Source organism: Emys orbicularis, chromosome 2 (genome assembly GCF_028017835.1).
Source record: "Emys orbicularis isolate rEmyOrb1 chromosome 2, rEmyOrb1.hap1, whole genome shotgun sequence".
Classification (NCBI taxonomy): Eukaryota; Metazoa; Chordata; order Testudines; family Emydidae; genus Emys; species Emys orbicularis.
In genome coordinates this window covers 143,522,003-143,546,664 of record NC_088684.1, presented here as the reverse complement: position 1 = coordinate 143,546,664, position 24,662 = coordinate 143,522,003, and the positions used below count along the sequence as shown (strand labels likewise).

Genomic DNA, 24,662 nt, shown 5'->3' with positions numbered 1-24,662 from the left:
CAGGCCAACAACCCAGCACATGGACAACTGCAAACATATAGCAAGCAACCCCCCCCACCACCACCCTCCAACCAACGCCCCAAGAAAAAGAACGGTTTTGCAGCTGGTGCCTGGGACTTGCTCTTTAAAAGGGGGCGGCTCTTGACCCTTTAAAGGGTGAAGCGGAAATGTTATCGACCATGAAACTCTCCTGGTATTTTTCCTATCGATCCTGTTTCTGTTCTCGGCTGGATCTATTTTTAGTCGCCTCGCTACCCACCTGAGCCCAAAAGCCCCTCGCTGACAATAATAATACGAAAAAAACCCTCCTCTTTGGTTCCTTACTGCTCAGCGCGTCTGGCAGGGAGCACAAATAACCAAATGAAAATCATTAACTGCCTCTTCCCCAGTGTAGAAATGAAATAAAAGGCATTTTGGTGTTTGGCTGGCTGAGAGATTTGTGTTACATCCATTTACTAAATAAAAGAATGATTTTATATATACATACACACACACTCATTTGAGTGTGATCTTACATTTCTATATCGTCTTTATTTAAAACAATTCCACAGTTCTTTGGACATTTGACTGTTTGGACACTATAGATATACATTGCATGTATGAATGATGAGGTAAACAAATGAGGAAAATCAACCCAAGGCTTTTTGATCTTATGATCCGCTAATTTTGAACGACTAACAGAACAGGGCATAATCTGGCTATATAGGCTTTATGCCCCACAATAAAAATACTGTCTGATGTATTACCCTGTGCACTCTGCTCTCACATAGAGAGCTGAGCTGGCAGACTATATCTCAAGCTAAGCAGGCATGCTTAGAACCTCAGAGTTACAAACACCGGAGTTACGAACTGACCAGTCAGTCACACACCTCATTGGGAACCAGAAGTACACAACCGGGCAGTAGCAGAGACCAAAAAAACCCAGTAAATACAGCACAGTACTGTGTTAAACGTAAACTATTAAAATAATAAAGCGAAAGCAGCATTTTTCTTCTGCATAATAAAGTTTCAAAGCTGTATTTAGTCAATGTTCAGTTGTAAACTTTTGAAAGAACCACCGTAACGTTTTGTTCAGAGCAATGAACATTTCCGAGTTCCGAACAACCTCCATTCTCCAGGTGTTCGTAACTCTGAGGTTCTACTGTACTAGGAGGGGAGATCGAGGGTGGCAGGACAGGTGCTGGTGACTCAATAGGGGCTTGTGTTCCTGAACCAACGCCTCAATAGTGCTACGGGACACAGCACTTCCAGGGGCGGTGCCCTCTCTGGACAAGATGTAATGCTGAGGCCCTGATTGCTTGTGAACATTAAAGGTGTGTTGGCACTTTTTGTATATGTATGAATCACTCCACCCAGCACTGAAATGCAGCCACCTCTGGGGTTGAACGCAGCGGCTGTTTCACAATGTGCAGCAGCCACCGCACAACGCTTTAGGACAGGGAGCCAAGAATGAGTGGGCCTGATTTTTCTCTCGCTTAGGCCATTTTAACACCCCCCCACACACACACACCGATTTGAACAGAGTCATTTCGAATTTACAGCACTGAAAAGCAGAACCAGGACCTCCGGGTCCATCTGAAGCTAGACAAATTCAGACTGGAAGGACGGCATCCATTTTTAGCAGGGAGGGTAATTAGCTATGGAAACAATGTACTAAGGGGCGGGGCAGATTCTCCATCACTTATAATTTTTAAGTCAGGTCTGGATGTTTTTCTAACAGATCTGCTCTAGAAATTGCTTTGGGGGAAGCTCCCTGGCCTGTGTTTTACAGGAGGTCAGACTGGATAATCACACTGGTCCCTTCTGGCCCTGGCATCTGTGACCCTATAAAAGTTGCAGAGGGTGGGCTTGGGGGCAGATTTGGGGAGGAAGAATGTGAGTATCCAAGCTGGGAGTCTGGGCAGGTCACCAGGGTTAATCCCCCTGCTCTCCTATGGGGAGTGTCCGGTGGGGTCCCCTTTACAAAGCTAAGAAGGGAAAAAATCCACGCAAGGGGCTGGAAACGGGCAGGAAGAGAGACTTTGAGACCCTGGCTGGGGCAGTCTGCCCTGGAAGGGAGGAGAACTCTGATGTGACCGTGGAGCAGAATCAGGAGAGGAGGATGCGACTACCCCTACCCATTGGTCAATTTCTCCCCTGCTGCCCCCTGTACATGGCAGAGGCCCCCCATGAATATCTGCAAAGCCACCACATTGTCCTCCTTTCTAATCTCCGTTCCCTTGAGTGTCCCCCCGCCACTCCTACCAGCTCCCTGCTGTATCCACCTATTGTCTCGCAATTTATTAGGAGCCCAAGTCACGGCTCATGACCGGATGGTGCTAGGAGCTGTACAAACACAGAACAGAAAGTCAGCCCTCGCCCCCAGGAGCTGGCAGTCTCCGGTTACAAACTCTCCAAGGCAGGGATCTGTGTTTGTGCAGAACCTAACACCGTGGGGCCCGGATCAGACCCTCTGGACACTACTGCAATACAAATAAAAACCCAACCACAACGGGGAACATTTTCCAAACTCCCAAAGGGAGTTAGGCACCTAAATACCTTTGTGGATGTGGGCTGATTCGTTAGGTTCCTAAATACCTTTTTTAAACACCTGGCCCTTTGAAAAGGGGGAGCTGGGATCTTACCTCGAAGCAGATGGCTCCGTTCCGGTCCACATCAAAGGCGTTGAACAGGAAGTGGGCGTACATGCTGGCGTCTGCAAGAGGAGAAACAAGAGAGACTCAGTGAAAGGGCTGGCACTTTCCTCCCCACCCCCGCCATCCTCGACCTCACACTCTTTAAACACATTTACCCTCACGCCCCCGGGAGGCCGGTTCTCCCCATTGTACAGAGGGGAAACTGAGGCACAGACAGGCCCAAGGTCACACAAGAAGTCTGTGGCAGAGCAAGGAATGGAACCCAAGTTTCCCATGGGCCCTAGCCATTGGACCGTCCTGCCTCTTAGCTGCTGCCAGTGTGGAAAAGGGTAAGGGTAATCTCACAGCCCAGTGAGGGTGACCGGGGAGCTCGCGTCCTCTGATCCCAGCGCGGACTGAGGCAGGGGGCTAGGATCATTATTTCACTAGCAATGGGAACTGACTTGTAAAGCTACAGCTATGTGGGGCGGGGACCATCTCTGCATTATCCAAGGGTACCGCACCTAGCACAATGGACTTTACACACTGCAAAACACCAGTGCCTTTAACACCCCCCGGCTGCTTTATCCCCTGCTCAGGCCAGGCGAGGGGCTAGCCGCAGTGCTCAGCTGCCTCCTGGGGCCCAGCCTCAGCGGACGAACTCGGGAACTTTGCAGACGAGAGTCTTCTCCTCACAATGGGACATCGGCAACGTTGTGACAGGGAATCTGCAGCCTGGGATAAAGGCTCTGAGCTCCTGGTGCCTCGCTAGATAATTTAACCCTTTCCCTGCTCTGGGAAGGTCTTGCGGGGGACTGGTGCCAAACTCACCTCCCTGAGGGAAGAACTGAGCATAGATCAGCTTGAAGGTGTCTTCGTCTACCAGGCCGCTGGGGCATTCCTACGGAGGGAAGTCATCGCCAGGAGGTTAGCCCCCTATTGGTCTGACCATCACCCTCCCCACAGATCAGGCACCGAGATGTAGCCGGACTGGCTGGGAACACGACTCCCCTCTCGCCCCATGGCTCTGCCATGCAACAAGCATCTGCCCTGCAATGCACCCAGGACATCCGTCCTCCTAGGGCATACGAACATAAGAATGGCCCTACTGGGTCCATCTAGCCCAGTATCCTGTCTTCCGACAGTGGCCAGTGCCAGGTGCCCCAGAGGGAATGAACAGAACAGGGGATCATCAAGGGATCCATCCCCTGTCGCCCATTCCCAGCTTCTGGCAAACAGAGGCTAGGGACACCATTCCTGCCCATCCTGGCTAATAGCCATTGATGGATCGATCCTCCATGAACTTATCTAGTTTTTTTTTAACCCTGTTATGGTCTTGGCCTTCACAACATCCTCTGGCAGGGAGTTCCACAGGTTGACTGTGCGTTGTGTGAAGAAATACTTCCTTTTATTTTTCTCTGCTCTTACGCTCCCTCCTCGAACCCTGACCCCCATGCACCTCGGTATTTGTGGCCTCTTCTCATCCCACTGCACCGCCTCTCCCCAGCGATACGCCCACCCCATCCTGGTGGTGACAGACGTCTCGGCACGTAGCTTAATGCACGGCTGGAAGGCGCTCGGGAATGACGGTGATGAGCGCTGTAGAAAAACCTACCTAGAAGGAACAGAACCCCCAGCCAAGCACACTCATGTTCGGTGGCTCAGGTCTGTAATACACCCTCCTCCCTCCCCGCCATCCACTCCGCTCTCAGCCTGTGTCCCCCAGGGTCTGTCTATGCCGCAGGCAGAGGTGTGATGGCAGCAAGTGCAGACGTCCCCGCGGTAGCTTTGATCGAGCGGAGTAACGATAGCAGCGAAGCCACAGCAGGACAGGGGGTGGCTGCCCAAGGACACAGCCAGGGAGCGGGCAGGACAAGCCCGCGTAGCTGCCTGTGCTTTTGCTACTCGATCTCAGCTAGATGGAGGATATCTACACGGGCTGTAATCACTCCCGAATGTAGTGTCGACGTAGCCTGAGTGTTCTCACATTGCAGTAGGAATGCCCTTCACCCCATACCCCGCTCCTCAGCTCAGTGAGCAGGGGATGAACAGGGCACAGGCCCAAAACACTCCATCTCCTATCAGATCTGTTAACATCTCGCCCTCCACGCTTCAGTAGGACTTAAATGGTGCCTCGGCCTTGTGCGCGCACTCGGCACCGGGATGAATTTCACCCATGGCTCCCTGAGCCCCCGAGGCTGCATCTCAGCCAGCTCCCATCTCTCCCGGGTTCGGTTTCCAATCTCGTAGGGGCAGCAGATGGAGCCCGACAGAGGCCACAAGGCACAGCTGTTCTCGGGGATCATTTGGCTGGGGGAAGGACCCAACAGACACTCACGTTCTTGAAGCCCCTGTACAGGGACTGCAGCTCCTTCTTGGTGAATTTGGTCAGCTCCTGCAGCTGGTCTAGCCCTTCTGGCTGGTGCCGGACAGATGAAAGTTCGAGGTCGCTGTCGCTGGTGTCTGGAATGACACAAGAGAAACTCTGTGAGCAAGCAGGAAGGGAGACACAGACTCCCAAAGTCCAACCCCATGTAGTCCTAAGGATTAATCTGCTTGCTTGCATAGATATATCTTTTCTTATAAGTTTAAGTATTTGATGTATTGTAACAGGTTTATAGATTTATATTCAAAATAAGTTTGGCTGTAATGCAAGAGCCCTACAGGCAAAAACACCTGCATGTTAAGCTAAAGCAAAGTTAGTATCTCTATATTGGGCCCTTTTACCTAGAAAGTAGAGTTGACCTTTATCTTGTTTATCCTATACCCAAATAGATAAAGTACCTATGCCTATGTCTAAGACCTTTACCTAGACCGATAGACAATGAAGAATGGCATAGGGGGATTTTTCAAAGTTGTACCCACAGACTTAACAAGTACACCACAAGGGCGCATGTACCTGTCATCCATATGCACATACATATTAGCCTATGGGGCAAGTGTACCCTAACATTTCTGTGGGGGAGGAATGAAACTTGGGCATAAGAGGAAGGATTTCCGGGACTTATTCCTTATAAAAGAGGTGATCTACGATGGCTATTTCACTCTTTTCATTCTACCTTCACTCTTCACTATCTTCATCTTCAACTACATATTGCTGCTATCCATCTACGATGGCTATTAACTATTAATAGGCCATACTTATCTTCTTTTCAAACTTTCGACTAGCTTGGTCTCCCTAAACTTTATTCTCAGTTTGTGTATTATGTTTTGTTTTAACTAAGTTAGAGAGTAAATTCTAAAGTAGCTTTGACAGCTCTTCGCATTAGCTTCCTCTGCACACCTCTGCAAAGGGCGCGAAACCGGAACTGCCAGAGGCGAGGTCCTGTGTCTTTCAGCACCAGGGTATCAAAACCGGGTGTGAGTATTAACCACAGTTTTCAGCACATAATATTGTATTGCCCTATGCATCTCTTGAATAACAGCAATACAATTGTAACTTTGTAACTCTGACTCTTTTACCATTTGCTTACTATTTCATTGATCTTAATAAAAAGTCTTTATGACTATATCTGTCTGAGTGTGAGCTTTCTGTCATACCCCCGAGGGTCCCTTATAAATTCTGTAGAGCCTGATTCGGGACAAGAACTTTAATCTTCTGATCAAACAGACTGGCGAGCCTAAACCCATACTAATTAATATTAATACTTAATTATTATTAATATTAACTAATTAAAATAAAATAAAATTAAGTTGATACATTAAATCAACATTACTAACACAACCCAAATCAGGCTACACCCAGCACAGCAGGGAATAAGGAATATTCTTGTGTTGGAGAGGGTTATTGGTTGCCAGCAATCAGGTGTTTGATCTACGTATTATTTATTAATTATGATGATGATGATGATGATTAGATCTGTGGGCAATCACAGACCTTGCTGAAGCTGCATGCTATCCATCTTTCATTCAGGCTAAATGAGGGAGCAATTAAATACCCATCTGTTTAGTGATAGCTGAAGCTATGGAAGTCACTGCCCAAGGCACTGGGCTGCATTGGAAGGCTTGAGCAAGAACTAACTCGGGGAGAATAAGAGGGGTTTCCCTGGGGACTGATTGCAAACCCAGCAGCTGGGGCATTGATTTGGTTGCAGCTCTGTGTGTGTATGCGTGTAAGGAGCCAGAGAAAGCCAGCAGAAAGCAAGAGATGCACTGTCAGCGAGGCCCTGGGAGGTAGCCGAGAGAGAGAGCTTTTTCCGGGCAGAGTGCTGGCTGGAAAGCCAGGCTTGGAAACTGTGAGCAAGGAAACTGACTGCTGTTGTTTGCTCCTACTGCCTTCAGGGAAACAGGACTTTGTGCTCATTCTTTGAAATAAACAGGTTTGCACCACAGAAATGCCTGACTCCCATCACCAATTTCTCCTCCTAATGGAAACAGCCTAGCAAAGCCCCAGATACTGACTCACCACTCAGGCCAAAGGACACCAATACACAGACCCACTGTGCACAGGAGTCATATAGACCTGCCAGTCCAGGGAAGCAGGGGACTCCAGAGAAGCACCCCGTAGGTGAGGGGTAAGCATCAACGCTGCCGGTTTGGTCTGCGTAGGGCTGCTAGCCGGTCTCCCCAGCCCAGGAAGGATTCAACACCATGGCAAAGCCTCCTACAGCCCCTTCCTTCAGGGCACCATTTATTAATTCAAATAGAAAAATTACAAAGAAAAACAAAGCTATTCCCCTGATCGACACAGGCTGCAGGCCCAGATGCTTTTCACTCAGCACCTCTCTCTGCTCCAGGGCCAGTCACAGGTGCCACTCTCCCTCCTGCAGCTTCTGCTCTCACCTGAGCTCTTTACAGCTGGGTCTGATAATTGAACAGGACTGGTTAGTCCTAGGCCCCTGGTCCTTAAAGGAGAAGACCATCCTCGAAAAATCCATGCCTCTGAGCCCCATAGTGACACCGACCTAACCCCTGGTGCAGATGCAGCAAGGTCGATGAAAGAATGCTTCATAAACCTAGCTACCATTGCTCGGGGAGGTGGTTTTTCTACAGTGATGGAAAATCCCCTTCTGTCGCCGCAGGATGCATCTATACTAGGGGGTGATGCTGGCTTAACTATGCATCGTAGCTATGCTGCCACAGCCCCGGTAGTGGAAACAATCCTGGAGGAAGACAGGGAAGCAGACCCAGCCTGAGAGCATCGTAATGTGGCCCTGAGATAAAGCTAAGAGAAAAAGCTTTTTGGGCACAGAGTGTTGGCTGGAAAGGCAGGCTTGGGACTGCGAACAAAGGAGACGTCTCCTGTGATTGGATTTGTACTGCCTTCAGAGAAACAGGAGTGTGCACGTTCCTTATAAATAAACAAGACCCCATCAAAGAAAAGATCAGACTTCATCATCAGTTTCATCTCCCAACTGGAACAACTTGCAGGGCCCTGAAATCGGACAAGGCGCTTGGGTAACATTATGTTCAAGGCACAGCTGCGACCGATCCCCTGTCGCAAATTCTCCTAAATGCTCTGCAGGGCTCATATTCCCCTATGCCTTCCACCTCCCGGCAAAACTGAACAGGATGAAAGATTAGTTCAGTCGTTCGCACAGAACTGCCCTGGCCCCAGCTCCGTATCCCAGGACAAGAACCATGAAACTTCTGGCACACACACGACCTGCCAGACTGGATCAGAACCAAGGAGCAGGCCCGGTACCCTCTCACAGTGGCCAGCACCAGCTGCTCCAGAGGAAGGTGCAAGAACCTTTGCAGAAGACAGTGATGGGACAACTTGCCCCAAAGGAAAGTCACTTCTAGACCCCCCATTAGGTTGTTATGGGTTGGATGAAACCTAACTGAAACTCGGGGGGGCATAACTGCCATGCTTCACTTACAATAGTTGTAAGACACCATTAAGGCTCAGATGTAGGTACTTAGCAGGGTGACCATACATACCATTTTGGCTGGGACAGTCCCTTTTTAAAGCCCTGTCCTGGCCATCCTGACTTTTTTGGCAAAACTGGGCATGTGTCCCATTTGCTTTTGCCCACTGATCATCAGCTGGCAAGAGCAAACGGGACCAATGCCCAGTTTTGCCAAAAAAGTGGGGAGTGACCCCTAGCAGGGCACAGAAGAACGTGCAGGGGGCGATGCCAGCCCCATGCGGGGGGCAGAGGGGAGCCTTGGGGTAGCCTCAGGTGGTGTCCCGTTTTCCCTTTTGGAAAATATGGTCACCCTAGTACTTAGGCACCTAACTCTGATTTCCTTTGAGGATCTGGGCCTGAGCGCCTTTGTGGAACCAGGTGGCTGAAACAATAGCAGCTTGCACCCAAAACATAGGCACATGTGAGGGTGCTCAGGACCTTGAATTATGTGGGTGAAGGAGCCTTGCTGGGTATTGTTTTAAGCGGGGGGTGTGTGTGTTTGTGAGACAGAGGGACAAGGAGAAAACAGGCCACAAAGACGGAGCAGAGAGCTAAGGACAAAGCCGGGAGAAGCACTGGGAAATGTGGCTCTAGAGAGGGATCTTTTGGGCAGAGTGCTGGCTGAAAGAGGCTTGGAACTATGAGCAAGGAAACAATCTCCAGTTTCATTCCTGCTGTGCTCCGGGAAACAGAACTTTGTACATTCTTTGTAAATAATCAGGACTGAAAGGAGTTGACTGTGACGTTGCACTACATAATGTTTTATGGAAATATGCTTATAAGTGTGAATATAATGTAACTGGAATATGCTTTATGCAAAAGGTCTCTTGTAAGGTATCATTACAAAGCTTATAATCTACTGAGTGTGTTCATCCTATTTGTATACATGTATCATTCTTGTATCTGAAGATAGAAATATGAAGTATAACTCTGAGGTCCTATTGTAGTTATGCCAAGTGTGGGCCATTAATGGTGGTTTATAATCTTGATGGCTCCCACTGACTAGGACAATTGGTTGTAAATGGTTTATTTACCTGCAAGCCTTCCTGTGTGCCTGTGGGCCAGCCCTTGGGTAATGAAGAATGAGGTCTCACAGGACATGTGAAAATGTCACATGATACTGGAATACATCTTAAATCTGGTACTTTTCCATTTAGAAGGAAGGATGGGGACCCAGAGAGACAAAAGATTCCCGCCTTGTGCCAAAGCTATAAAAGGGGGTGGAACAGAGCAAAGGGGGCTGCAGTCATGAGAACACCCCTGCTTTCCACCTAAGATGTCTGCTGGAACTAACAAGAACTGTACCAGGAGAAAGGATTGGGCCCAGACTAGGAAGAAATCTAGTCTGTGAAAGAAGCTTATTGGAACATCTCTGAGGGTGAGATTTTACCTGTAATCAGTTTCTTAATGTATTAGGCTTAGACTTGTGCGTTTTTGCTGTATTTTGCTTGGTAACTTACTTATTACTTGAAACCACTTAAATCCTACTTTTTATACTTTAAAAAATCACTTTTGTTTATTAATTAACTCAGAGTAAGTGATTAATACCTGGGGGAGCAAACACCTGTGCATATCTCTCTATCAGTGTTATAGAAGGCAGACAATTTATGAGTTTACCCTGTATAAGCTTTATACAGAGTAAAACAGATTTATTTGGGGGTTTGAATCCCATTGGGAACTGGGTGCTGGAGATAGGTGACCTGCTGAGCAGTTTTTGGTTCAAGTCTGCAGCTTTGGGGGCGTGGACCAGACCTGGGTCTGTGTTGCAGCAGGCTAGTGTGTCTGAATCAACAAGACAGGGTTACGGAGTCCCAAGCTGGCAGAGAAAATGGGCTCAGAGGTAAATTCAGCATGTCAGGTGACAGTCCCAAAGGGGTCTCTGTGACCGAATCCGTCACATTGACATCCTTTCCAAAACTCTTGTTTGGAGGCCTGTCCTGCCCATAAAAGAGCACTGGGCTTGGTGACTTATGGAAGGGTTACAGCATGTTTGGAAAACAGAATGCACAGAGAATCTCCTGGAAATCTAGAAGAGTGAGATTTCACCATTTCTGGGAAAGAATGGGGGCGTGGGGAGGGGTTTGCAGCAAAAAAACCCCAAAAAACAACCACAGAATAATTTGCCAAATTGCCACATGCTTGCTCAAGATAAAAGAACCCTCAGAACTCCTTAAAGTCCTTTGCAGAAGCAACCTGGTTCAAAGACATTAAGGAGGCTATAGGGCTAGCATACAGACATCTTCAAGTCTGCCGCCAAACTAGCTGGGTTGAAGGACTTTTAGAAGTGTACCAGGACAGTTTGCTGACCTCTTCGTCTGGAGCTGAACTGGCTGGGCTGGACGGCATTAAGAAGGCTGCAGAAACTTTGATGCAGTTCTGTCAAGCAGACCAATGTATGCTAATGAACATAGCTGTCATCTAGAATATAATATAATTTACTTACTTGGTGGAGAATAAGTACTCCCACCCAGCACCGGTGGCTTTTCCTCTATAGCTTTATTTTTAACAACTAAGGAAATTCCAGACAAATAACCTTGTTCAGATGAAGTGATGATTACAAATTGCTATCATTTTCTGAATGGAGTAACAAGACTTATCTCAAACCTTTTAAAGTTGGGCAACTCTAAGTTAACATTAACCTTCAGTAAACAAGATGCATGAGTCTGGAAATGCACAGTTATGGTTTCATAAGTGTAACTGACATATCAACACCTATTCTATCCAGCAACTCAACCGACTCCTCACAGCCCCCTTCTGTCATTTCTAACCACCAACCCTCAGCTTTGTTACTCTAAATACAGATCTGCACCATGCCTAGAGCTCAGCACAGATGTGCTCCTGACCCAACCACAAACCCTGCTCTTCTTCAGCCACCAACATGTTGAAAATGAGAAACAATGATGCCTTCTTTCTTATTTTTCATATAGATTCCAGAACAATGCGATCTATCTATCCATTCATCCATCCACCCCCATACACACCTATCTATCCATTCATCCATTCACCCCCCCACACACCCTCTCCATTCATCCTCAGACACATCTATCCATCCATCTCTCCATCCATCTCCATACACACCCCTCTATCCATTCATCCATCCCTATATACACCTATTTATCCATTCATCCATCCACCCCATACACACCCCGTCTCCACTCATCCTCAGACACATCTATCCATCCATCTCTCCATCCATCCCGATACACACCCCTCTATATCCATCCATCTCTCCATCCATCCCCATACACACCCCTCTATCTCTCTCCATCCATCCCCATACTCATCTATCCATCCATCCATCCATTTTATCCTGCCACTCATCACCGTATTATCTGAGCCCCTTCCATGTAAAATCAGTAGCAATAGCGAAGTTCCTAGTGGGCTACACAGAGTCTCTGGCATTTCTCCTTTTTTGGGGTGGTGGTGGTAAAAAGTCTGTGTTTGGGGTAGGGAGTTTGGTTTTGATTTTTTACATTTTTTGTTTTCTGTTGCTGAGGTTGATTTGTTCCCATGTTGGGTGGGTCTATCTCAGTCCCCACTCCAGAGGGGATAGTGGCTGTAACACCTTGTAATAGTTCCCTTCTTCATCGACTGAAAAGGGGTGAGGATTCTGCACCATAAGAGACTTACCCATGTCCCAAGTCTGAGAACAGCTGGCAAAGCAAGAAGTAGACTCAAGGATTATGATACCACCAGGGCTGCACCAGGGCCGCCCAGAGGATTCAGGGGGCCTGGGGCAAAGCAATTTTGGGGGCCCCTTCCATAAAAAAAGTTGCAATACTATCGAATACTATATTCTCTTGGGGGCCCCTGTGGGGCCCAGGGCCTGGGGCAAATTACCCCACTTGCCCCCACCCCCCCCCGGGCGGCCCTGGGCTGAAGTTGGGCATGACCCAAAGCCCACTGAGGTCAATGGAAAGACGCCCATTGACTTCAATGGGTTTTGGGTCAGGTGCTAAGTGAGGGATTCATTCCCCGTTCAGAGATGTCACCTCGTACCAGAGTAAACTTCCTCAGCAGCTCAGTTTGCAAGGACTTTCCACTGGGATTCCAGCCGGCCTTTAATTCCATATCCCCTTTCTGAAAGGAGAGGGATCCCTCCCACGTATGTAGCGCAGCAGAGCACGGTACAGCCCTGGGAGCAGGGAGACCGGCTCATCAGACACTAACAGAGGCTGGAACCGGGACTCCTTCACAACCACCAAAGCCAGAGCCTCAATCGGGTCAGCATCAAACCTCTGTGAGGGGTTAAGGGCTCTTGGAAGTGTCTGCAGTTCACATACATTAAAAAAAGAACAGCCCTGAAGATCTGTGCAAACTTCATAACGCTATCTGCCTTCCCCCCCAGCCCCGAGAGATTACGTTAATTCAACTTTGCCTGGGAGCTGGACACACAGCAGGCAAATGCAGTTCACGATATCAGGCTCTAAACTCCATTTAGATAACGATTCAGCTGACCACGTCAATCATCTGCAGCAGCAGGTGAGAGAATGGGTACCACACCATAGACAGAGACATGGGGAAAGGGAAGGAAGGCGCGCACTGCCGGGTACAATACATGGATATGGAGAAAATGACAGGAGACGAGGATGATACAAGCTGGATTTACTGGGTCAAATTGAGCCCTGTTGCAAACCAGCACACTGAGGTCAATGGAGTTGTGTCTCCTTACAGCAGGGCTGAATCTAGCCTGGTGCTGAAAGGCTTTGGGCTGCGCCATCGAACCGAGGTGAACATCAGCCAGGCAGCATAAGATACATGAAGGTCTAACCCATGGAAATAGATGCAGCTGAATAGCTGGACGTACTGCACAGTACAGGACGCAGCGGTGGAGAGACAGACGAACAGAACAGAACAGGAGGATGGAAATCATTGGAAACACGGGCCCAGTTCCTCCGCTGGTGTAACTTAGCGTAGCTCCATTCAAGTGTGAGGATCGGGTCCGGGGACAATACAGAGCAGAAGGGAATGGGACAATGGAGATCTCTGTACGCGGCACGTCCGAGGCAGGTGACCAAAGATGGCTAGAACAATAGTCGCAGAGATCAGGCCCCAGAAATGGAGAGAGACCGCTGGATTCAGACATTGCAGCCTAGATCTCAGGAGGGTAAAACTGCTGGGTGCCTGGACAAACCCAGCAGGGCTGGGGAATGCATTCAGACAGAGGCTGGAGCAGGTAGTGATGGGAATGGGTTCCCGGCAAGAGAGAACGGAACATGGAGAATGAACCTTGCTGAATACGGAGACCTAGAGGACAGGAGCCTGGGTTATATCTATGGTGCTGAAAGTAAGTTTGTATAACCCCCAGCACAATGGAGCCTCTGTGCTGACTGGGGTCTCTTGGAGCTCCAATATTAACAAGGCTGCAAAATTTAGACTGAATTCCCAACAGCCTGAAGTCCAAGTGTCTTTGGAGCTGAGGTCTGAGCCCTTCTCTGAACACAAGACAGGAGAGCTGAATGGACAGGTTGATACAGGGACAGATCCAACACCCACTGAATGCAATATAAAGACGCAGAGGGAGTTAGGTCATTCTGCTGTGTATTTTCCAGTGGGCCAGGGGAACAGGCAGGATTTCGAGGGCTGGGGGTGAACGCTGCTAAGTTATTGTTAATTAGTATTAACACACCACAGATGAAGGTGCATGGGCTCTGGACTGTCACAGTAACACACAACAACTCCCGAGCTCTTTGCATGAAATTGCCAGCTTTCCAGCTGGTATAAACTGGCAAACTTCCAGAGAGGTCAAAGCCAATGTACTCCAGATGAGGAGCTCTCCTTAAATGTACTGGTTAATCCGCCAGTCGTTTTCAGTGGTGCATTTCTCATGCCGGGGCAGAGGGTCAGGAGCAAGTCACGAGATCATTAGGTTAATCAGCACAAGCGGCTGCATCAGAGACAAGAATCTGCACCGACTCCTGCTCCCTTTGTGAGCGACAGCCCCGTCACAAACGCAGGGAAAGGTTCAAGTTCACCTCCTCGATCCATATTCATTACACTTCCTGAGGAGGGGTCAGCCGAGGCTGCATGCCAGCCCAGTTCTGCAAGCAGTGCATGTTTGCAAGCAAGTATTAACCAAACAAAGGTTTTCGGGGTGACTATTGGCTGAGATTTGCTTCTGCATGCAGCTCAGACCTGGGATGCTACCAGGAAAACCTTGGAAATCAGCTTGGGGATTCCCTGGAGATGATGCTGTTCCAAGCGACTCATCTCCTGAGATGCCAGACACCACGTTAATTGCACCGTACACTAAATAATTTGGAGTCAGTCATACTGAGTGAAATCCACCACGTGAATCCTATTTCAAGGGCTGCTACATTGATTTACACCAGTGGAGGAATCAGCCCCGAAGCCTAGAATGTCCTTTGCAGCTAAGAGTGATTAGAACCAGGTGACATTTTTTGGCGGAAGTTTTTTTTGTGTGTGGCAAAAATGCAGATTCAGAGACACTGAACCATTTCATGAATATGTGTCAGTTACACCAAATTGTTTTGGTCAAAAACCTCTCCCCACCCCCGAAAATCTGACAAAAATCAAAATGTTTCATTCCAACATTTTCAAACTGAAACATTTCTATTTTTCGGTTCCAAGTTTCCTTTCATTTTATTCACAGACCCACTCCAAATCCCTGTCAAACGGTCGCAATCAAAACAAAACGTCGCAATTTTGTCAAAACAAAACGTTTCACTTGACTTGAAATGAATTTTTTTCTGACTTTTCGAGGTGCCAAAAATGTAGAAAAAAAATCGTTTCCAGTTGAACCCAAAACGATTTTCTTTTTTCAGTTTTTTTCTTCCTGAACGGCCAGCGAACCAAAAGGTCTGTTATTCACTCAGCTCTAGTGACGACAACAAACCTGTAGTGTATGGTCAGAAAAGTGCCCGTATAGAATCATAGAATAGAATCATAGAATATCAGGCTTGGAAGGGACCTCAGGAGGTCATCTAGTCCACCCCCCTGCTCAAAGCAGGACCAATCCCCATCTAAATCATCCCAGCCAGTATAAGAATGGCTCCTCCTTACCCAATCAACCTACTAGTTGGGCCAAACTCTGGAGTAGCTCCTCCAAAGTCAGTTAGTAACGCCAGGGTTCACAGTTATGAATGAGCGCGCAGTGCACATCTGCCGACTTTAATGACAACAGAACTAAGCCTGTACTGCTTTTGATTCCCATGAGCCCTGCAGAGCCAACCCAGCTACGGGATAGTGCGCCAGAGCCTAAACTGTCTGATGCATCGTCAACAGGATTGTTAATTTAGTCCCACTTGCAGGACCTTTATTGCCGGTGGTGATGCATGAGCCAGAAAGAGCACCATGCCTCCCCCAGCGGGAGACTGCACAGCCAGCCAGCAGAAGTGCTGAGTACCCACAACGGCAACTGAAGTCAATGAGAGCTGTGGCTCTGCAGCCTCTAGATCAGGGTGGGCAAACTACGGCCCGGGGGCCGCATCCGGCCCTTCAGATGTTTTAATCCAGCCCTCGAGCTCCTGCCAGGGAGCAGGGTCTGGGGCTTGTCCTGCTCCGCCGCTCCAGCTGGGGAGCGGGGTTGGGGGCTTGCCGCACGGCTCCTGGAAGCAGGGGCATGTCCCCCCTCTGGCTCCTATGTGTAGGGGCAGCCAGGGGGCTCCGCATGCCCCTGCTCCAAGTGCTGTCCCCGCAGCTCCCATTGGCCTGGAACCGCAGCCAATGGGAGCTGCAGGGGCGGCGCCTGCAGATGGGGCAGCATGCAGAGCCGCCAGGCTACCCCTACACATAGGAGCCGGAGGGGGGACATGCCACTGCTTCTGGGAGCTGCTTGAGGTAAGTGCTGCCCGGAGCCTACATCCCTGACCCCCTCCCGCACCCCAACCCCCTGCCCCAGCCCTGATCCCCCTCCTGCCCTCCGAATCCCTCAGTCCCAGCATGGAGTACCCTCCTGTACCCCCCAACCATCGTCCCCAGCCCCACCCCAGAGCCCGCACCCCCAGCCGGAGCCAGAGCCCCCTCCCACACCCCAACCCCCTGCCCCAGCCCAGAGCCCCCTCCTTCATCCTAAATTCCTCATTTCTGGTCCTACCCCAGAGCCCGCACCCCCAGCCGGAGCTCTCACCCTCCTCCCACACCCCAACCCCCAATTTTGTGAGCATTCATGGCCCACCATACAGTTTCCATACCCAGATGTGGCCCTCGGGCCAAAAAGTTTGTTCACCCCTGCCCTATGGAGATCATGCTCCCTTCTTCTTACCTGAAACCTGAGGGTATTTCAATGGAGCTACGTTGATTTACACCAGCTAAGGATCTGGTCCCATGCATTCAGTATGCTCCAAAATGATTGCCATTAAAATGGAGCATCCCGGCTACCCCCAGCAGGACAGACCCACAGCAGAATCACTCTGAATTACACTGTTCAACCCTTTAATCCGGATTGATACGGAGGGTGGTTTTGCAGTTCATGCACTGGCCTGGGATTTAGGAGAGCTGGGGTCAGTTTCTAGCCATACCACAGACTTTCCGTGTGACCTTGGGCAAATCACTTAATTTCTCTGGGCCTGTTTCCCCTTCTGGGGTCATTCTTTCTCTCACTCTTTGTCTCGTCCATTTAGGGCCTGATACAAAGCTAGACTTCAACAGGCTTTGGACGAAGCCTTTAGACTGCAAAAACCGTATGGGGCAGGGACTGTCTCTTACTATGTGTCTGTGCAGCGCCTGGCACAATGGGCCCTGATCTTGGCCGGAACTTCTAGGCATTTCTGTAAAACAAATAACCTATGCATAATAATCGGCCCAGCTGTTCCCTTTAAGTGCAGGCACCGAAGAGGGGATCTTGATTCCTAATTACCTGATTTGTGGATGCAATCAATTAGCTAAAAGGTCAAAATCCCATGAGCAGCACCCACAGTTTAGCTGCGCCCACAATTGGCTGGTGCCTGGAAAGTTAGAGGCGTCGTTAATTATGTGGCCCCTACAGAGCTAATTATTCTGTATTCAGGCAAATGTCCCATGTCATAAAAACTCAGGGTGTGCCACGGTAGCCCACAATTCAGGGCGTTCCACATCCCCCTTTGTGCCTGATCCACTCAGCATGTGACTCTAGAACAGGGACCAGCTAGGGAAGTTACTCCTTTAGCACAAGTAGGAGAAACTCACTTTTTTTTAGCTCCGGAGGTCCTTAGTTCAATCCCCGGTGATAGCTCAGATGATAGTTGTGTGATGGGGTAGGCTTACCCCATAAAGGCAATACTGCCTAATGGTCAGTCCACCCCACCACCTGGCTATTTAAGAGCTGAAAGGTCCGATTGTAGACACAAGGATCTGGGAGATATTCAGACAGAGGAAGCGGGGCCAGGAGTAAGAAGTGTTTGAGAGGAAATCTTGTTCCTGTTTCTTTAAGGGCCTGGGCTTCCTGAGAAGGGAAACTGAGGCAGGGAGCATGTGCAGGCCCACTCTAATTCAGCAGGGGGTGCTGCAGGGCAAGCACACCCTACGATGCTAGCAGTACCTCAGCTGAACTTGAGTGCTAAGGGATGGAGCCCTACTGTCATGGCCGCCGAGTAACAGAGCCACATGAACATTCCCTGGGAGCAACGGCACCACAGCCCATTCCTTGCACGTCACCGGCGCATCTCTTGTCTGCTGCTGCCCTATAGCTGTATGGTTAGAGGAAGAGCGTCATGTGTCCAGAGCCAGCTTTATGCATTGGAGCATGACTTACCGCTGGGGGGCCTGGCTGATGTCGGGCGTCCCCAGGATCACACTGATTGCTTTAGGAAAACAGCCAATGGTGGCCACAAGCAGAGGCAGGATACTGGGTCAGCTGGGCCAATGATCTGTTCCATTGCTGCACTGCACAGCTTCTCTGCTGGAGCATCTTCCTTTCCCCCTGGGAGGCAGGGTCTTTGGGGCACCCACTGGCAGAGCAAACAACTCCCAGGGTCTCTTACCATCCCCTCTGTATCTGCTACAGTCCATCCACCAACCTGTATGTGACCACAAACTCCTTCCACTCAAATATAACTGGGTGCCAACCAGAGCTGTCACCCACTTTCGCACACTCATCCTCCGTCCCAGTGGTTCTCACAACAGAGATCCATCCAGAGCAGCCTTTCTAACGTTACTATCACTGGGGCACTAGGTGACAGCAGTGGGTCTAGGGGACTGTTCTCCCTGCACATTGCTTGCTCCTGCAGTCCAGCCCAATCAACCCTGATAATACTCTGTCCTGCTTTCTTCTATTTCTAACTATTTGGTACTGATGTAACATGCATCGGACTGTATCAGCTACTAGAACAGGGGCGGGCAAACTTTTTGGCCTGAAGGCCACATCTGGTTTCAGAAATTGTATGGAGGGGAGGTTAGGGGAGGGGGTCGTGGCCCAGCCCCCACCTCCTATCTGCCCCCCCCCCCAGGACTCCTGCCCCATCCAACCCCCTCTGTTCCCTAACCCTGCCACCAGATGTTTTGGATGGGCTATAAACCCTCATGCTTCAGGATTTAAGCCAATCGCTAGCAATTAGGGGTCAGCAGGAGACTCGCCTTGGGGACAAATTAATCCACTGCAAGGTTTCTTGCCTGTCCCCCTGAAGCAGATGGTACTGGCCACTATCAGAAAAACTGGACCGGATTAGATGGACCTTGAGTCTGATCCAATAGAGCAGTTCCTATAGGCCTAGCAGATTTGGGTTCTGTTCGATGGTCAGACCTTGCCCACTCACTTCACCTCCGTACCAGGGGGCTAATGATATATTTCTCCACTTCCCAGAGTGCAGTGAGGATTAATTCACAAAGTCCCTGATTCAGCTAAACACATAGCTCATTGGCTTCAGTGGAGCTTAGGCATGTCCTTGAGTGTATTGCTGAATAGGGGGCTTCAGTACTTTGAGCTTATCACATTCTCAGAGACCTGGTCCACATCAAAAGCTCCGACCCAAATCATCCCAGACTTTGAGGAAGTTGAATTCTGGGTCAAAATTTCACAGCTCAGTCCTACTTCTGTCTCCGTCACTGTCACAGCTACCAAGAATAAAGCTCGATTTGCAATCGGCCAAACTGCTCAGGCTCACAGGAGCAAACGAGAGTTTGGATTCCAGGAAGTTTTAAAGGGACACGCATTTCAACTCCCAAGACAGAGCAGACTGTGGAACTCATTGCCACAGGATTATTGTTGAGGCCAAGAATTTAGGATCAAAGAGGGGCCAGTCATTTCTATGAATAACAAGAATAGCCACAGTTTGAGTAGTTAGTGCGGACGGAGTTTTGGAGGGGACCTAACACCTCATGCTTCAAGCCAATCACTGACATTTAGGGATTTGGAGGAAACCTTCATAGTGATCATCACAGCCTACCACAGGGTTTCTCCTTCCATTGTATGAGGCATCTGGTTCTGGCCACTGTCACAGACAGGATGGGCCATGGATCTGATCCTATATCTCTAAAACACTGTCCCCAACCAATGTGACAAACACGTCACGGCTTGCAATACTGTTACTTTAGTGCTGGGTGGCTAGTACTGTAGGGGAAAGGCAGTGAAGGGCTTGTTCCCTTTGAAACGTCATGACTGGACAGCAAACCACTCTGCTGGGATGAGCAGCTACAAGATGTTCTTAGCAGCAGAAGTCACTGTGGTATTTTGCAGCACGGTAACACACACCCCTACAGAGCCAAATTCAGCTCTGCGGTAACTCTGCCTTCCACGGAATTGCGCCCGGGATCCATTTCCATCCACTATGTCTTTGGTTAGCGCGGTCCAACAGAATCATAGAATCATAGAATATCAGGGTTGGAAGGGACCTTAGGAGGTCATCTAGTCCAAACCCCTGCTCAAATCAGGACCAATCCCCAGAATGATCCCTTCCCAGCTGAATCTCTCCCATTTACTCTCCCTGTCTCCACAGCCTGGGGCGCTTTTTCAACGGATGATGCAAATTCAGCCTCCCCGGACAGAATAGAATCACTACCCCCGGACGGGTAGTGATCAATGGCTCCATGTCTAGTTGGCAGCCAGTTTCAAGGGGAGTGCCCCAAGGGTCGGTCCTGGGGCCAGTTTTGTTTAATATCTTTATTAATGATCTGGAGGATGGTGTGGACTGCACTCTCAGCAAGTTTGCCGATGACACTAAACTAGGAGGCGTGGTAGATACACTAGAGGGTAGGGATCGGATACAGAGGGACCTAGACAAATTAGAGGATTGGGCCAAAAGAAACCTGATGAGGTTCAACAAGGACAAGTGCAGAGTCCTGCACTTAGGACGGAAGAATCCCATGCACTGCTACAGACTAGGGACCGAATGGCTAGGCAGCAGTTCTGCAGAAAAGGACCTAGGGGTCACAGTGGACGAGAAGCTGGATATGAGTCAACAGTGTGCTCTTGTTGCCAAGAAGGCTAACGGCATTTTGGGCTGTATAAGTAGGGGCATTGCCAACAGATCGAGGGACGTGATCGTTCCCCTTTATTCGACATTGGTGAGGCCTCATCTGGAGTACTGTGTCCAGTTTTGGGCCCCACACTACAAGAAGGATGTGGAAAAATTGGAAAGAGTCCAGCGGAGGGCAACAAAAATGATTAGGGGTCTGGAGCGCATGACTTATGAGGAGAGGCTGAGGGAACTGGGATTGTTTAGTCTCCAGAAGAGAAGAATGAGGGGGGATTTGATAGCAGCCTTCAACTACCTGAAGGGGGGTTCCAAAGAGGATGGAACTCGGCTGTTCTCAATGGTGGCAGATGACAGAACAAGGAGCAGTGGGGGAGGTCTAGGTTGGATATTAGGAAACACTATTTCACTAGGAGGGTGGTGAAGCACTGGAATGCGTTACCTAGGGAGGTGGTGGAGTCTCCTTCCTTGGAGGTTTTTAAGGCCCGGCTTGACAAAGCCCTGGCTGGGATGATTTAGTTGGGAATTGGTCCTGCTTTGAGCAGGGGGTTGGACTAGATGAGGTCCCTTCCAACCCTGATATTCTATGATTCTATGATTCTATGAATCAAGGCAACACTCACGCAACAGCAGTCTCAATAGGAGAGCCAAAGACTGCAACCTGCATTCCCTCTGCTCAGATGCTGGGGTGAGCTAATGCTTCCCAGCTGAGCGGATTGGTCTTTCTGCCTCTGACCAGCACAAATATTAAGCATGCAATTAATAAATAATGCCACGCTACAATCTCCAGTAATGGAGTCCCACGACGGGCTCAGAGCTGAGTCAGGGGCCTACGTCACATTCTCGGTCAATGGGAACTAACCCGCTCCAGAGAGAGCCTGAAATTCCATGTCCACCCTCTCCCCTTCCTGGGCTTCCTCTGACCCTGCTCCACTAATGCACCTCCACCGTGACCTGGGGGAGAACGGCCACTACTGGCTGGAGAGGGGAACACCACTGCCACTCACTTCTCCAGCACCCTCTCGCTCTTCTTCCCACCAAATGGAGGGGTCAGAAGTCAGTGGAGCTCCCCCCAATTCCACCAGCTGAGGATCTGGCCCTGGGAGTTTTATTTGGTGGGGGGAGGGGGAGGGGCAAGATCTTTAAAATTCAGCCTACTTATCGCTGTAATCAAAGAGCCAGGGCCACCGCACGAGATTCCCCTAGAGCAAGGTCAGAGCATGGCTGGGACATGACGTGGCCACCGGGCGCCTTTTAAAAATAGGACTACGCAGCAGCGGCACAAGCGACTCGGGGAGCTGCCAAGTCAGGAGGGGGCTGCTCTCACTCAGGGTCCTGCCTGCTGCCGGGGTGGAGAGGGGGGTTAGGGTGGGCGGGCGAGGCGCTGTATCTTTCGAAGAAGCTTTGGGGTTCGCGAGCATCTGCTTTCCTCTTCCTCCTCCCCACCCAGGCTGGCCTTGTGCCGTGGAAATGGTGCAGAGGGAAGTGCCCTTGAGGGGTCAGATCCAGTTTCTTGATTTAAGAGTCAAACAAGCAGGTTTCGCTCCTTGGTTAATATTTCATGGGGGCCACGTGACGCCGAGATGGCTGTGTGGTTACTGAGACGCCTGGCTCTGCACTTTGCAGCGGAGGGGGCGGACGTGGAACTACAGAGAGGACCGTCCCGGGGTTGGCGGGGGAGATTGGGTTTGGAAGTGGGGACTCCCAGCCAAGCAGCGAGAGACCCTCCCCGAGGAATGCTTCCCCGGTCACTAGTGCACCAGCGTTCGCAAGTCACGTGCACGTGCATCCCACTGGTGAGTAAGCATTACAGGCCCCCCTCCCCCCGTGCCCAACTCACAGAGGATATGAGCCTGTTATAGACCCTGTTAAGGAGCCTTGCTCTTTAGCTCAAACTCCAGCGGCTCCTGCTTTTTGCTCTAGAGCTCCCTGGTTCAATCCCCGGCCAAGCCGGTGGCCATCACATGTGTCCATGACATCTCCTCCTGGGGTAAGGAACATGGGACTGCTCAGGAAACAAGTTCCCACTCATCCCAGGTGTGATCCTGAGGGACTTGCACCCAGAGGGAATTTGGCCCTGTGCATCCCAAAATATGCATGGGGTTTTGATAGGACTTCGCTGGAAGTTTGCCTGCCTGGAGCACGCAGGAGGAGTCAGAAGGGGTATGGATGTGTTGAATTCCTGGCCCCTCCAGGTCAGCCTTAGGCTCTTATCGTACTGGGCACAAGCGAGAGGAGCATCCGTGCACCGGGGGTGGGGGCATTCACGCCTGCGTGGAGAGTAGCAGCTCTTCCCCCTTCATTTCCAAATCAGGGCCTTTCCTTCGGGTGGGCAAAGGGGGCCCTGAATGTGCCTTCGGAGCCTGGTGCTGGTGCTGAGAGCACCTCAGTCAGCAGGAAATTCACGCCCGAGGGGCAGGGCTCCTTTGCAGGAGACTCGCCCTGCATTTCCAGCCAGGGAGAAAAGGACCCTTGGCCCCAGCAGGGCAACCGCAGAGACTCCTAGTGGGGCCAGGGGGCAGCTCAGGGTAGAATTTCCCCTTATCACCCCCCCCCCCCACACACACACACACACATTGCCCTGAAGTCCCACTGGAGCTAGGGCCCTCAGCCCTCTCAGCTGTAGTGAAAACCTTCCCTCCCACCAACCTGGCCTGGAGAGGCCACAGAATAGGGAGACACTTGGGGGAAAGACAGGCGGTTCCCCTGAAAAAACATGGCCCAGACCCTGGGGAAAAGGCCGGTCTCATCCTGTACCCCGTCCCCCTCCACCGCCCGGGGGAACAGCACTAGGAAGGAGTCAGTGGCCACTGTCAGTCGCTGGATGGTGCTGTATTGAGGGTAGAGCTGTCCTTACCCAGGGCGTGGGGTTTAGAAGGGGTCAGGGGAGGGGATCATGGGTGCTTGGCTCCAGGAGCAGGGAGAAGGAGAAGCTGGACTGAGCCAGGTACCAGGGTCGGGATGGGGGTGGATCCAGGCTGCAGGGAAATGTACGGTCGGTAGTTACCTTCCATGGACATGGGCTCCAGGATCCCGAACTGTTTGAGGACGGCGATGAAAAGCATAATGACCACGGCCATGGCACAGAGTTCCATCCCCTGGATGCCCATGGCCGGCCAGCGTCCCGCGACGGGCGGCGCAGCTCCGGGGTCATGCGACTCACGCCCCCCGGGGCCAGCTCAGCTGGGACAGCGCCCGGAACCAGAACTGAGGGGCCAGGGAGCAGCCGTGCAGCAGGAAAGAGCCCGTGGTTCCCCACCACCACCAGCACCTCGGCAGCCTCACATCTCCGAGTCCTGGCTGGAGACAGATTGCTGAGTAATCTCCTCCTTTGGCTTCCCCCGCGGGGATGGGAAGGCAGGAGACGGGAGCGGTGCCGTTGCCGCCTTGGTAAAGCCTTGAGCGTGAAAGAAGAAAGAAATCAAACTTTCCGAACTTGGCAGGGCAAACTTTCCTAGCAGCAGAATCCTGGCACGACCAGCTCCTGCCGGGGGCCCATGTCGCTGGGCTGCTGCAAACTCCCGTCGCTCCGGTGAGTCTCTGATCAACTCAGCGCTCCATCAGTCCGGCACGGCAGGGTCAGCTGGAGGTTCTGAGGGGCTCCCCCGTGCCCGGGTGATGATGCACTGACGGATGGAGCATCCGCCCGGCGCCTCCATCTCGCCTCTCCGCAATGCCATTGGCTGGAGGGTGGCTATAAAATTCCACACACTCCCGTCCCTCCTCCGCCCCCAGGCACACTCACACCCTGAAACCTCGGAAAGGGGGAGGAGGCTAGAGCGGGGCTGGCTGGGTGTCTCTCGTGGTGGGGCGGCATTGATCCAGACGAGAGAAGCGCCGGGCCCCAG

At 50.7% G+C, this 24,662-nt stretch overlaps 1 protein-coding gene across 1 annotated transcript in view; it reads right to left on the bottom strand.

The window, feature by feature from the left end:
- The window catches only part of KCNIP3 (potassium voltage-gated channel interacting protein 3), a 28,848-nt gene extending 4,924 nt beyond the window's left edge, over nucleotides 1-23,924 (bottom strand). Inside the window, exons 1-4 of the mRNA XM_065398440.1 lie at nucleotides 23,822-23,924; nucleotides 4,954-5,078; nucleotides 3,447-3,516; nucleotides 2,625-2,695 (exon numbers count right to left, since the gene is read on the bottom strand). Coding sequence (XP_065254512.1) covers nucleotides 2,625-2,695; nucleotides 3,447-3,516; nucleotides 4,954-5,078; nucleotides 23,822-23,924 — 369 coding nt within the window. The remainder of the gene's footprint in view (nucleotides 1-2,624; nucleotides 2,696-3,446; nucleotides 3,517-4,953; nucleotides 5,079-23,821) is intronic.
- Nucleotides 23,925-24,662: the final 738 nt, after the last annotated feature.